The following is a 15,693-nucleotide window of genomic DNA, read 5'->3' as shown; positions in this document are numbered from 1 at the left end:
TTGTAAATCACCAAGACAGCATTTAACCTGCACACACTCCATGCTTTGGTCGGTAATAAATGAAATACACTGTTTTACTTAGCTACATAAGAACCAGTAAATTGAGGACATAAAAATCTTATAACACCAGGTAAAGGGAGGAACACAGAAAATTTCTTTAAAAGCAGAAGACAGACTCCCAACTTGGGCAATAAGCTATTTCTTCACATGTAAAATAAACTATTTTAGCTTGCAAACTATTTCCACCTTATGGGAAGAAGTATTTTCTATGCACAGTTTGAAGTTGTAAAAGGAAGGCTAGCTAAGTCTTGCCTTCCTTCTCCACAACTTTAATTCCTCTCCAGGAAGTACATCTGTCACTCATTCTCTCCGCAATCCCCAACGCCATTGTGCTTTCCAGTTTGTCACTACAGCAACAACTTCACTCTCCAAATACTCTCGTCCATTTTCCTTTACCTAACGCAAGTATACCACAATTCTTTTAAATTAAAAAAATTTTTCTTCTGTTGTGGGATTTATTCATTTACTTACTGCGACGTCACTGCATTGCCCAGGCCAGCCCCTAGCTCCTGGGCTCACACAGTCCTGCTGTCTCAGCCTCCCAAGTAGCTGGGGCTGCAGGTGCACAGGCCCATACCTGGCGGCAATTCTTGATCAGATCAGCAGTCACTTTTTAACTTACTAGGAAAATGCAAATATTGCTCAATGTTGAATTAAGAAGTTCACCAAATCACAGTTTTTTCTTGTACAACCCTTCATTTTTCTTGAATAATTACCTTTTTTCATTATCCTGGGTTCGTATTAATGTTGTTTTTTTCCCCAAGTGTCCAGCATCTTTGTGTATCTCGAACATAGCTATTCCAGTTCCTTCCCCAAGGTTTCCCTCCTGCCCTGCTCTTATCTGGACCGCCTGCTCCCAGAATGCTGCACAGTGCCCTGGACTTTCACTGTGACCTGTGTGTTGGATTCGTTTCCTGTGACTGTACACAAAGAGATGGCAGTAATGTTCATAGTGATGATTATATTGGCTTACTGTGGAGCTTGGCAGTTACTCTATGTTATTTATTTGAAGAGTATTCCACATACATTAAGTTCACAAATGTTCTCAGAGGGATGGGGGTGTGGCTGAGTGGCAAAGTGCCCTAGGTTCCACTGTCAGTCCTTTCTTCACTTAAAAATTTTGAAATAGGCCTGAATCACTAAGTTGCCCAGAATGGGCTCAAGCTTGTGATCCTCCTGCCTCAGCCCCTCAAAAATAAAAGTCTACATTCATAACCATATTTTAATGACTCTTGAATTAAGTTCAATACACATAATTTGAAACATTTTTCTAGGAAGTTTTTTCTTGGAGCTGAAGAGCTCCAAGTAGTTTAGCATCAGGAAATCCTCTCCAAACGCATGCAAAATCTGTGTATATAAAGGCATATTTTTCTAGGGGACAAGAGTCAAGGCTTTTATTAAATATGTAAAGAATTCAGAGTCTGTAACTCCAAAAAAAATAAAACCAAAAATCATTAAGGACCTATAAAAATCTCTCTTCAGCTTTATACTCTTGAAGGAAATTGGCAATCCACGTTTGTAAAGAGCAGCATGAGAAAACCTGCACTTCCTGATTAAGAACCAAATGTTATTAGACTATAATGAATGAGATATTAAAAGTAATTACAGCCTAATAAACAAGGGAAACCCCTGGAACTAGCCTGGATCTGATACACAGAGCATGCTTAAAATTGTTTTCTGAGTTACAAATTTAGAAGCCAAAGAAAAAGTCTAGTAACTAGTTATATATAAAGTATTTATTTTTATGCACATATTTACCTACAAAATTTACAGAAAATAAAACAAAGCAGAATATATAGAATACCCTCTTAAGACTTCTTAGGAGCAGAGGGTTTTATTGCTGCAGTTCAAAGAATAAAACTGTACACACATGAAAGCCAAATGAACACATTTAAGTTAAATGACAGCCTCGTTAAAAAGGTTTTGTCCTATTATTGAAATTTCAGCTCTATGTTAAATGAAATTTAAAAGACTGCTCATATAATAATTTAAACCTTTTCAAAGTCATCAATGAACAGGTAAAAGGCACCTCCAGTACTTTAAAATATTTACAGCAATCCCAATAGTTTAATTTTAAGGGCTCTTCTAGTACACGTGGCTGCTATGCATACACAGTATGTCATCGACAGTCTCTGAGCAGTGAGAATTACAGACCCTCGTTTGTGGCACACTCCCATGTTGTCCTGGTGACGGAGGACGCTCAGTTACACCCATGCAGTACTTGTGTAACAATATGTCTATCACAACATAAAACCCAATTGTCTAAAACAATGACTATCAAATATCAGATGATACATAATTTATAACTAAATTTGTACATTCAGGAGACTTTGGGGTGTTCTTAAAATTCTTAAAAAAAAATATAAAGTATATTTAGTGTTAAATGAAAACAAAGAACTGAAAAATATAACCACAATAGTTGCTGGAGTTCGGTTTCTTGTTTAACAAAAATTGCTTCTCAAAACATCTATAATTGCTTACAACATAATGGAGATGAGTTTTCCTCAGTCTAAGCAGAACTGGATGTTTTTCCTGCAGCACAATTTTAGAAGAGGAGTTACAGTGAAAGGCACACATAATAGCCGGTTTTAAAAAGCTGTGGGGATGGCAAGCAGATGTTGCTGAAATACTGGTGCAGGAGAACAAAGTCCACACAACATTTTCTTCTTTGTTTAACATTGGCATTGATTTGCTATTTACAGTAGTTTGCAAAAATACATTATAAAAACTGAATGAGGTTCTGTTTCTAAGTTTAACTTAGTAACACACATACATACTTCATCTGCAAAAATCGTTGCAGCCACTGAAGTACTAAAGTGACACTAATACTGAACACAGGTAATCGAAGGTACCAAAGCACTGGTAACTTGAGTCATCACCATCAAGACCGTCTGGGTAAATATTGCACACTTCTTGTCAGTTGTTGCTATAACCTTCACATATCCAACTGCAAAAGGAACCCTTTATGGCTTTTTGCTGTACCACTTATCTGAAGAAAGACTGTTTTAGATCCTACAGCAATGAGGGCAGATTGTCATTGAACATGAGGCCTAGGTTTCAAAATTAGCTTTCCTGTCTGTAAAAAAGAAAAAAAAATTTTTTTGACAACACACAGTTCTATTAAAAAATACCACCACTTACTTATATATTTTAAAGGGCATTTGCAGGGCAACAGAATACTTTTCTATAATCAAGATTAAATAGTTAATAGTTGTGTCTCAAATTTCCTTTATGTGGACTGAATTATTACTTTTAAACACATACATACACAAGGTTGGGGAGTAGCTTAGTAGTAGAGCTAGTACTTAGTATGCACAAGCCCCTGGGTTCAATCACTACTAAAAACAGAGCAAGCACACAAACATACTTTATTTGAATTCCTCATCCACTGGATACCTAGAAATCAATGCATTGGATAAAATTCCAAACTTGTATAGATTTCTTACAAAAACCAAGTTTTTAACACATAAAACTACTTTTAATTTTCTTATGATTGAACCAGGGCCTTTGAACTGATCTGCATTCTCAGCCCTGTTTTATTTTCAGACAATGTCTCATTAAGTCACTCATGCTGGGCTTGAACTTGTGATCCTCCTGGCTTAGCCTCCCAGAGTGCTGGGATTGTAGGTGTGTGCCACCACACCCAGCTACATGAAACTATTTGGGCAAAATTTTTCTCCTTTCCAATAAAAGCAAATTTTACTTTGGACAAGTTAAAAAATAAATCATGCTGGGTATGGTGGTTTACACTTGCAACTCCAGCACTTGGGTGAGGCAGAACTCCCATGAGTTTGAAGCCAACCTGGCCTCTATCATGAGACCCTATCTCAAAATTCAACAACCAAGAAACCAAAGAAACAAACAAAAAACCCAACCAAAAAAACCAACAAAAAACCTAGTAAATAAATGGTTGGAGCAATGAAAACTTAAGCACTACTGAGGTTCAGTGTATGTTGAAAAAACACTTGTGTAGGGCTGAGTCATACTTATTCCCAACACAGCAGCACATGGATAAATCTACTGCAACACAGTATCATAATTATTAACGTACTTAACTTTTGTCAAGACAAGGAAAATAAACAGACACTTACTGTTTTACTTTGGATTTGCCCAATTACAAATAAGGTTGCCTCGTCTTTCATGTATTTATTTTTAAGGGTCAGTGTCTTGTACTTGCCTTGCATGGTTGAGGTCCTGGGCTATATCCTCAACTCCACAAAAAAAAGTAGGGTCTCACTATGTCACCTAAGCTGGCGTAGAACTCATGGGTTCAAGCAATCCTACTGTAGCCTCCTGAACACCTGAGACTACAGGTGTGTACCACCATGCCCTGCTCTCGGTCCCCTCTGTATGATTATTGACCATTTGTATTTTCACTTCTGTGATTTACTTTTCTCCAGTTTCTATTTTGTGGATGTGGGACTGGGGCTTACATGCTAGGCAAGTGCTCAACTATTAAGCTACACCCCAGCCCAGCGTTTTTCAAATGTACTGGGTATTTTTTATTATTGATTTTTTTCTGGGGGCTTGTTATTGACTTTTAATAGCTCTTTTACTATCTCAGATATTATTCTTTATTACAGTTTGTAAATATTTTCTTTTCGGTTTTTGTTTTTTTGAGACAAGTTCTCACTGCCTGGTCTTGAACTCACAGCAATCCTCTTGCCTCAGTCTCGAGAGTGCTAGGATTATAGGCATGTGCCATACGTGCCTCATAAATACTTTCTTCTGACCACTGGGTCTCATTAAGTCACTAAATTGCCCAGTTCAAATTTTCAATCCTCTTGCCTCAGACTCCTAGGTTACAGACATGTACCGGCACACACTAGCTATGTTCAGTCTTTATTCTATTCCAGTTATTTTCCTGCTCTAACATTTTTTTCTGAAGGTGCTGGAGACTGGACCCAGGGCCTTATGCCTAGTAAATAAGCTCCCTATCACTGAGCTATATCCCTCAATATATTTTTTTAACAATTTATTCTCATTTTATATACTGAATTACTTATTTCATGATTTTTAAAAACTGAAGGTTGCTGAGCACGATAGTACATGCCTATAATTCCAGCACAAAGGAGGCGGAGGCAAGAGAATTGCTGTGAGTTTGAGGCCAGCGTGCACTACATAATGAGACGCTACCTCAAAAAAAAAAAAAAACAAAAAACCACCAAAAACCCCTGGAAGTAAAAAATACTTTTATAATAAAGTCAACAAATCAAAATAGTGATAAAAGTATGAGATACTCTTAAAATACACTGGCGCATAATATATGTTTAAAACACAGTAGGTCACATATGCAGTCTACAAATTAGTATTTTTTTGGTTTTTTCCTCCATACCAGGAATCAAACTCAGGACCTTGTGCTTGCCAGGCAGGCGCTGTGCCGCTGAGCTATTTCCCCAGCCCCTACTCTACAAATTAATCTGTGACTTTATTTCACAAATGACACAGACTATCAGGAGACAAACACCAGTTTATAAAACCAACATCTCTTGAGCCATTTTTGGTCAATTATGATCACCATATTTTATTGAATTTAAGATAGCTTCAATTATATCATGAGTTTGTCATTAAGAAAGATTAAATTGGGCTGAGGAGATAGCTCAGTGGCACAAGTGCCTGCCTGGCAGGCAGAAGGTCCTGAGTTTGATTCCCAGTACAAAAAAAAAAAAGATTTAATTGTCAACTGTGCCAATTTAATTGTTAGACACCATTATTAATACATCTCAACTGCAGAGGTGTTAAAATGTAAAAGTATTTCAGGGTCACTGCTTAAAGGATAGTCTATTAATGCCACAGAGAAAATTTGTTGTTAATAAAACGTCTATTTTCCTGAAGCTAAACACCACACTTTTTTATGCAGGGCTATAATTTTTTTTTTTTTTCTGTCTTTTTTGAGGCAGGGTCTCGCTATGCAGTTCAGGTTGGCCTTGAGCTTACTTTGTAGCTCAGGCTGGTCTTGAACTCGCAACCATCCTCCTGCCTCAGCCTCCCAAGTGCTGGGATTACAGGAGTGTGCCACCATGCCCGGCAGGCCTATAATTTTTAATTGAAAAAAAAATACTTACATCATCACAAGACATATTGTACTCTGCTAATACTGTTCGACACCGAGCAGCTATACTGAACAAATGTTGTCAAGAAAAATTTCTCATTTCAATAGTGAGCTTCAAACAGCCAACTGATCACTGAGGAGGAGCTTCCATCTACGGTAAAGGATACATTGACGGTGCAACTACTCTCTTGTGTATTCCAGCGAAGAACAAGCCTATGAGGGTGATACAGCTAATGGTGAAAAACGGATGGTTCCATAGTGATGTGAAGAAGGACACCTGTAAAGGAAGAGTTTGAAATACTATGATGTTAAATATCTTAGAATCATTCTGATTCCTACCTGCCCACTTGTGCCTAAATACACGTATTATTTTTATCATCTAAACTATAAGGACTTAAAAGACTTGTAATAATTTTCATTTCTTAAAATAGGATGCTGTAAAAATAAAAATGTATGTTTTGTAAGGTCTATGTAGTAAAACAATATAGCAACATTCTCTCCATCCACTTCAAATACTTGAGCTATTACAAATTCATTCATTCTTTTTTTTTTTTTGGTACCAGGAATCAAACTCAGGACCTTGCGCTTGCCAGGCAGGCACTTATGCCACAGAACTAAATCCCTGGCCCCTACAAATTCATTCCTATACTCAAGAAAACAAGCTCATCTAAAATATTTACTGAACTCTGTTTAATTGATGAACATGAGGCCTCTAGCCTCAAGAAAAATGCAAGTCAAATGTGATCTAGCTAACTTTTCTGTTAAAAAGATTCCTCAAGCTGGGAAAAGCTGTCACTCATAACCTGATGCCAGTCCAATCTTTCTTTCCTGCCACATCTTTTTTTTTGGTTCTGGGAATCCAACTCAGGACTTCACATCTGCCAGGCAGGTGCTGTGCTGCTGAGCTACATTCCTGGCCCTCCTGCTACATTTTTTATGCTACCTTCCCCAACTAACTCCTACACATAATCCTTGTGAGATTCAGCTCCAGAATCATCCTTCCTTCTTGAAGCAAAAAATGAGTTTGGTTTTGAAGCTACTGAGATTTTGATGGCCACAGGGAAAAACAATTAGTATTCCATCAAGAATTAGAATTCACCAAAAATGGTGGTACATTCCAGCAATCCCAGAAATCTGGGAGGCTGAGGCAGGAGTATCACAAGCACGTTCAAGAGCAGCCTGGGAAAATTAGCAAGACATGTTTCAAAATAAAACTTAAAAGGGGCTTAGGGATATAGCTCAGCGGCAGAGTAAATGCCTGGCATGCCTGAGACCCAGTATGACCCCAGCACTGGGGAAAGCAACAACAACAAGAAGTGAATAGAAGGAAAGGCTTATTTCAGATCTGGTCATAATCAGATGACAGAAAACAGGACAATACACAATTCTAAGAGTACACAGAAGATCAGGAGTCCAAGGATGGCCCATGACGGGAACAACAGTGGACACTGAAACCAGATCACTGGGCATCAGAAACAGACTGGAGAGAGAGAAGACAGGCACTCTGAGCAGTTAGAGAAAGAAATCAAACGGACTAGCAGTCACCAATCGGAATAACCGGTTCAAGCTGAGCACATCCCCCTTGAACATCAAAGAGATGTGGTGTGTTTTAAGACAGAAAACCAAACACACCAACTTGTTTCACAACACAGAAAAATGCTGGGTAGATGTTTTAACAAGGTCAAATGAAGGAGAGGATGAAAACATCTGGAGGCAAGAAGCCCCACAAAAGGTGAGACCCTGAAGAAAAGTTATTATTACAGAATCCCAGAGGAACATCTATTTTTTTTTCTTTTTGAGACAGGGTCTTGCTATGCGTTTCAGGCTGGACTGGTAGCCACTTTGTAGCCCAGGCTGGTCTCGAACTCGCAATGATCCTCCTGCCTCAGCCTCCCAAGTGCTGGAATTACAGGCGTGCGCCACCTCGTCTGGCCAAGGAATGTCTTCTCCAACCTTGGAGGACAGTTTGACTCCTCTAACACAGCTGTGCGGTCTGCAGTGTCAGCAGAAACAGTGCCCTTTAGGTCAGGCAGTACTGCCCCCCTTTCCTCCATGATAACAGTAAACGGAGGCCAAACAGCGGCCGTCCCCTGACCACACCTGCACACCCACTCTCTCCTGTGTCTCCTCCAGCCAGCCACGGCTCCCCCTTTGCTTTTCCAGTTGGCCACTGACTTCTGTGCTTACAACTCCCGCTTTAGACGCAATGGCTGGGTAAAGCTGTCATTGGGTTTGGGATTATTAAATACTGAAATAAAAAGAGGCAACCCTAAGGCCAACAGTGATATTCTCACCTAATTTAGAAAATTATATTAACCACATAGTTTTGGGCCTATTTCAAATTACATTTAATTCTGTGTTTTATTAAGATCTCAACTAGCTGAAAGCAGCTTATATTTCTCCCAATTAGAAGTCAGACTCATTTCCCAAGACAGACTTTTTCAATCTTCTTGCCAGTCTCTTTCTGCACTTCCCCTAAAGATGAGTACCACGCACAGCCCTCAGATCAGAGCTTTATAAATGAGCACACAGGAGAGTTTCTGTCTGCCATAAAACCCCCTCTATTAACACAAAATTCCATCATCAATCTCCCCAGGTTCCTAGCTTTTTATATCTCCCCCTCCGTGGCTAGTCAGGGAGACTATACGCTAAATAAACCCTTGGCTGTCTGAAGCACCATTTAGACAGATGACAATAGCCTTACTATTAGGTTTCTCTTGTGTATGCTCTAAAAGGTTAAAATAAAACTTGTGAAGTAGTCTGCTTACAGGGAGCAGTTTTTAACATTTATGAAAATTGTAACATCGTCACTACCTAAAACTAGAGGAAAACAGTTCACTGAAAATTGGAGACTACTGCTTCTAGTAAAACAAACCAAAAAAACTTGAGTTTGAAATTACTGCACAAATTAGGAGAAAGAGGCAGAAATCTGAGAAACGTTTTATTGGCTTTCATCAAAGAATGCTTCAAGAGATACAATTATGAAATGTGCTACTGCACTCGGTAAGGGATGCTCTTGCGCAGTGCCCAATGGGAGATCTCTCATCGTTTCCTATATTAAACTCCAGGCAGGAAATTTTTAAGATATGAATGCTGAGAAAGAAAAGCTTTGCCAGCTCAGGAAACTGACACATGTTCTCGCAGACAATAAGAACAGAATCAACTGTGACTTGAATGACTGCAGCCTATATACTAGTGACCTGGTTTCCTTCCTAGTTTTGACCTCCTCGTCTCATCTGTTTTTCACCTGATTATATTTTGCTGCTTTGCCATGTTTCCTATAATGTCATCCCAAATGCTCTGTTGGATGAAGAATGTTACTAACAAAGATAGCTCAGAGAAGAAAATATTATTCAAAGCTGCACTGATGACACTAAATAAACAGCACAGGCACTAAATAAACAGAGAGAATGTTCACACTGAAATAAAGCAACAAAGAAGTAAGTTTAAACAAATGTAAAAGCGCTGCACAAACAGAGAAATGAATTGCAAAATAACCTAAATGGAGTAAATTTCTTAGGCTTTTTCCTCCACAAAGAAATTTAAATCACAACAGTCAGCCAAAGTTTTCCTTGAGCAAGTTAACACAGGGTTACTTTTAACATAATGATTAATGTCAGTAGTAGTAGTTATAGCCTGCATTTAAGTAGCACTTTACAATTAGCAAAGTACAGATACATCTATTACCTTATTTAATCTACTAAAGGTTTTAAAAGATAATTTCTACCTTTTGTGTCTCAGGATCTATTAACCAGTTCCAGGCACCAGTAGCTGTACAGACAGATACCACTATAAGAAGCACTGACGAAAGATAAACACAAAATTAGTATGCAAATACACCCTTAATATTTGATACCACCATCACCCATTCTTACTAAATAAAAGCCAAGAAATACAGCACTGCATTAAATGGAAAACGGATTGACTGGACCGAAGAATCAGGAACCTTGCCCCATGATTTGGAGGAATTCTCTGAACACTCTGAATTAATATTTGAAGATATGAGTGAGGATGGTACTGACTCCTTTATTACTTAGCTAGACGTTATAAAAATGAAGATTCATGAAATTAAAAGCAAGAACCTCGATGGTAAAACTTCAGTATCAGAGTCTGTATTTACTTCTTTTTTACAGCGCTGGGGATTGGACTCAGGGCCTTCACAGCACTTTTAAAATTTTTTTTTTTTATTTTGAGACAGGTTCTTTCTTAGCTGCTGAATTGCCACAGCTGGGCTTGAACTTGTGATCCTCCTGCCTCAGCTTCCTAGAATCCTGGGATTACAAGTGTGTGCCACCATGCTCAGTTCTTCAATGTAAGATTCTATTACATAACTTACTGTGCTTGGTGCTAATTTTGAAGACAGCAACTCAAAAAAAGAAACAACATCTCCGGTGTGAGAAACCGAAAGTGTAGATAAGATCCAAAATGTATAACGGGCATTGTAAAATTGGAAGTAAATGTTCAAACGGGGAGGGGAACGAGAGACGGGGGAAGGGGAAGGAAAGAGGAGAAAAGTAAAAAAAAAAAGAGGAAAGAAAAAAGTGAAAACAAAGCTTTTGTAAGTGGGGAGGGGAAGAGGGGCTGAAGGGAAAGTAGGGGACTAGGGAAAAAAAAAATCAAGTTATATCAGGTACAGGTACAAATTCTCTCTGTTGGCACACTGAGTGTACCAGTAAAATCTGATAAAAAATACTCCAAAATATCCAAGTTCCATTTTCTAGTAAATAAACCAAAGATTTTTTTTAAAAAATGCACTGAGGTTTCTGACTCAAGAGTTTTCCTTGCACACAATTGCGCGCAGCTGAATGAACAAAGGCCAGTGCTAGCAAGTATGGAGTCTGTGCAGCACACCAATCTCTCTCAGATTTTCTTCACAGGGCTTAAAGGAAAGTCAGGGTGCCGTTACTGCTACGAAAAGTAGAAATGCTTTATTTCTCCTTACTAAGCTGGAACTATTTTTAAAATTCTAAATAGGTTCCACATAAACAATGCACGGTATTACTGAAAACAACAGAAGGGCGCCAGGACCCAGCTAATGCTCAGGAGAGGAGGGTGCTGTCTGCTGGGATGCACTAAGTTTCCCAAATGTGGAGGTCAAGTTTCAAAAAGCTACAGTTCTTAGAGATGCACTTTTGTTTTATTTATTTATTTTGGGTTTTTTGCGGGGTGGGATCTTACTACATAGCTTAGGCTGGCCTTGAACTCACCATGTAGCTCAGGCTGGCCTTGAATTTGAGGTGATCCTCCTGCTTCAGCCTCTGAGTGCTGGGATTATAGGTGTATGCCACCACACCTGGCTTAAAGATGTATTTTATTTTATTTACTTTGTCTTGTCTTTTCTTTTCTTTTCTTTCTTTTTGTTTTTTTGGTCTTTTTTTGAGACAGGGTCTTGCTATGCAGTTCAGTCTGGCTTTGAACTAATTTTGCAGCCTGAGCTGGTCTCAAACTCGCAACGATCCTTCTGCCTCAGCCTCCTGAGTTTCAGGATTACTGGTGTGCGCCACCATGTTCAGCTAAAGATGTATTTTTTAAAAGAAATAACTTAGGCAGGGGGATCTCATTTTACATATTTAATAACAGAATCCAATCGCTGGGCGTGATGGCACACGCCTGTAATCCCAGCATGTGGGAGGCTGAGGCAAGAGGAATGTTATGAGTTCGAGACCAGCCTAGGCTACAAAGTAAGCTCAAGACCAGCCTGAACTGCAGAGTGAGACTCTGTCTCAAAAAGACAAAAAACTCCCCCAAAAAAACCACAATAAAAATTATATGTTGAGCTAAGAACAAATTAAACTCAATTTCAACTTCCTATAATTCTATATTTCCAAATCTATACTATATAGGCAGGAGAAATCTGTATTACACAGGCAGGGTTGTCTTATTTTTCATTTTCTTTTTCCAGAGGATCTCACTCTATTGTCCAGGCTGGCCTGGAACTTGATATATATCCCACGCTGGTCTCAAATTCTCAATCCTGTCTCAGCCTCCCAAGGGCTAGGATTACAGGTGTGCACCACCACATCTGGCTACACAGGCAGTTAAAAATGAAGAAAAATCAAAACAAAACACTAGAAAAAACCTCATATACCTGCTTTCTACTTGATAGTAAGATGGTGCCATTTATACGTAAGCACTAAGATATAAACTGGAAAAAAAGTAGTTTGCTTATCACACTACATTTTATAACATAGGGCAGCCCTATATAAATTTTTAAGATTTTCAGATAACAGCAAAACAAAAGTTTTGGGGGTAATTCCTAGGTAACCTAGAGAATCTGACCAATAAGTTCTGACCAATCAGAATTCTCACAGTATATGATTAAATCTTTAAAAATAGAGCTAATAAAAAGCATACACACAAAAAACCTTGACCTAGAAAAGGACTCTTTATTGCAATATTGGTCCTCTAGTCCTGAAAAACTGTAAACTGAATTACACTTTAAAGTATGTTCTTGGACTGGAGATGCAGTTCAATAGTAGAACACTTGCCTAGTATTTGTGAGGTCCTGGGTTTGATTGCCGGCACCACGAAGAGGAAAAAAAGGTATAGCCTCAATGTGTACTGTTGTATTTCTTTCTTTCTTTTTTTTTTTTGGTCTTTTTGAGACAGGGTCTCACTATGCAGTTCAGGCTGGCCTTGAGCTCACTTTGTAGCTCAGGCTGGGAACTAGCAACGATCCTCCTGCCTCAGCCTCCCAAGTGCTGGGATTACAGGCATGTGCCAGCACGCCTGACGGTACTTCTTTCTAGGTAGGAATTAAACTTCAATAATGAATATCCAAGATACTGAGACTGTTCCAAAGCCAAGCACGGTGGCACACTCCTGGAGTCCCTCCCCCGGGGAGAGAGAGGCAGGCAGAGGCAGGGCTGCTTTGAGCCCAGGCTAGCACAAGCAATAGTGCAAGACCCTGTACATACATGTACACATATGGAGGCTCTTCTAATACAAGTTAGCCGAGCTTTTTGTCTGATATCTCATCACTTGAGTATTTGCTTACATTTCCTACACACTGTATTTCCATGGGGCAGTAACCACAATTCCTTCAAGTCATATTTTGCAGGATTTGTATTTATGAACAGATAGCAATGTGAATTTACTTTCTGGATGAAGCTCTAAAGCAGTACAACTATTCTGCATTAAAAGACAACCAAAGGGCTGTGCATGGCGATACATGCCTATAATCCCAGCTACTGGGGAGGCGGACGCAGCATGATCACAAGTTTGAAGACGGTCAAATTTAATGAGATCCTGCCTGATTAAAAAAATTTTTTTAAAAAGTGGGGGTTGGGGTCAAACCTCAGTGGTAAAGCCTGCTTGAGCTAAATTTCCAACAGCAGGAAAAAACCCAACTAAACAAAATTTCACAGCCTTTACAAGTATACATTAAACATGATTTTTTTTCCCCCTTTGATGCTAGGGGGTGAACCAAGTATCTCACATGTGCTAAGCAGATACTCTGTCACTGAGCTATACACCCAATGAAAACAGGATTTTTCTGATTTTTGGCCTTCTGAGACAGGGTCTCAATATGTAGTTCAGGCTGGCTTCAAACTTGTGACAATTCTCCTGCCTCAGCCTTCTGAGTGCTGGAATTATAGATGTGTTCCACCACACCTGGCAAGATTTTTCTTAATACAGTAAAACTTTATTTTGATAGTTTGTAGGCAAATTGTAAAACTGCCAAACAAGCTATTGAAATCTGTATTCTGTGTATTTGGGGGTGGTGGTGCTGAAGATTAACCCACAGCCTTAGTGCTGCGCTCCACCCCCAGCCCTCTTCTATTCTGAGACACATCTCAGTAACTCACTAAATCACCCAGACTGTGCTGGAACTTGTGCTCCTCCTGCCTCGGCCTCTCAGAGTGCAGCAATTCTAGGTGTGCACCACCACACTGGCTACTACACTTATTTTTTAATCAAAACTATACTATTTAATAAAAGTTAAGCATACGAGCAGGCAGAGGGTGCATGCCTGTAACCCCGGATGGGAAGCTGAGGCAAGAAGATCACAGTCTGAACACAGCCTGGACAACACAGGGAGATGCTGTCTCAAAAAACAAAGTCAATAAAAATGACTGGGAATGTAGCTCAGTGCGAAGACCATGGTTTCAATCTCTAGTACCACAACAAAACAAAAAACAAAAACCTATTTTCACAGAAAACAGAAATTTAACTACATGCAACCATTATTTTGCTTTGTTTCTGAGACAGGGTCTCGCTATGTTCGCGAGTCTGGAGTCCCTCCCAAATTCTCGAATTACAGGCCTACACCACCATCCCTGGAAAAGCAGAATGTTCCTCTGGGGTGGCCAGTTATAATTTCCTTTCCTTAAATATTTCTTTGCAGTGCATTGTTTATAGTGTTAAATGGATTTAAAAGTTGTCTAAACAAAGACTAATCTTACAGTTTAGTAAGGCAAGCATTTGTTAGTCAAGTTTTATGAAAGAGCAAATTATTTGTACTAAGGGATACAATTATCAACTGTCCATTTATTTTGCTTTAAAAAGTCAGGAACTTACTTCTCCAACGTCCAGTGGCAGGTTGCAAGCAATGTATATATTCAGTAAGCCTCCTCTCGAAAGCCTTTAGATCTAGATAAAAAGATTTCATTTCCCTAATTAGCCATTCTTACTAGTCTGTATTGAGACCAAAAACAAATTTTTTGTTTGTTTGTTTTTTTGAGACAGAATCTCACCATGTAGTTCCAGCAGGCCTGGAACGGACTATGTGGCCCAGGCTGGCCTTGAACACACAGTGATCCTCCTGCCTCAACTTCCCAAGGGCTGGAATTACAGGCGTGTGGCACCTTGCCCCGAAAGGCAAAATTTTAAATAACCCTATTTCAGATTTTATGTCAACTAACCTAAGGCACTGCACTATTTACTACGGCCATTTTAAGCACGAACAAAAACATCAGATTTCTCACAGTATTTCCGATTGCACACATAAAGAAACTGGTTCGTTTTTTTTGAAGCTTTGAAAACTGGTATGTGGAAAATTATCGGGTAATGTCAGTCGGCACCCAAAGCTAGAAACTTGGGAGGCTGCAAATAAAAAAACCAAATCAAGCAGAGCTCCAGTTATGTTGGAATCAAGAAATGTTTTTTCTGGATATCAAAATCTTGGAGGTCCTTTTGACGGCAATTCCCGGGTTCTGGCTTCTGGCTCTCGTAAACAGGCGCAACGCCGTCTTATCTCACTAGGCGTCCGGGCACTGCTAAAGGGAGTGCGCGGGCGCTCGGCTCCCCGCAGGGTGTCAGGCCGATGTCGGCCGCACCACCCAAGCGCCGGTGCTTCCCTCCGAGCCCGGCGCCCGCGGCGTGCTCCCCACGAGAGGCGGGGCGGCCTTTCCGCTGTCTTTAAACTTTAAAAAGCCGAAGAAGCGCCTCCCCACCTCGGCAGACACCGGAAACCAAGGAAAGCGCCAGGGATACGACTCGCGGGGCTACCGGTGTTAAAATGAAAATGAGTTAGGATACTACAGCGGGCAAGATCCAAGGGTCCGCTCAGGAACGAAGCACTGAAGCGGCGCCGGGCGCTGCGGCGAGGCGTCCGACCCCGGCGCCCCCCAGCCACCCCG

The 15,693-nt window shown here is 39.9% G+C and overlaps 1 protein-coding gene across 2 annotated transcripts in view; it reads right to left on the bottom strand.

The window, feature by feature from the left end:
* Positions 1 to 1,778: 1,778 nt before the first annotated feature.
* The window catches only part of Cnep1r1 (CTD nuclear envelope phosphatase 1 regulatory subunit 1), a 14,265-nt gene continuing 350 nt past the window's right edge, over positions 1,779 to 15,693 (bottom strand). The window contains exons 2-6 of one of the 2 annotated variants that reach the window (XM_005388263.1): positions 14,633 to 14,704; positions 9,840 to 9,913; positions 6,280 to 6,389; positions 6,126 to 6,180; positions 1,779 to 3,136 (exon numbers count right to left, since the gene is read on the bottom strand). In XM_005388263.1, coding sequence (XP_005388320.1) covers positions 3,095 to 3,136; positions 6,126 to 6,180; positions 6,280 to 6,389; positions 9,840 to 9,913; positions 14,633 to 14,704 — 353 coding nt within the window. In that variant the 3' untranslated portion in view covers positions 1,779 to 3,094. The remainder of the gene's footprint in view (positions 3,137 to 6,125; positions 6,181 to 6,279; positions 6,390 to 9,839; positions 9,914 to 14,632; positions 14,705 to 15,693) is intronic. The other variant, XM_013516233.1, reaches the window with a different exon arrangement.

Source organism: Chinchilla lanigera, unplaced genomic scaffold, assembly GCF_000276665.1.
Source record: "Chinchilla lanigera isolate Chin_1 unplaced genomic scaffold, ChiLan1.0 scaffold00032, whole genome shotgun sequence".
NCBI classification, from domain to species: Eukaryota; Metazoa; Chordata; class Mammalia; order Rodentia; family Chinchillidae; genus Chinchilla; species Chinchilla lanigera.
This window is presented reverse-complemented; position numbering and strand designations above follow the sequence as displayed.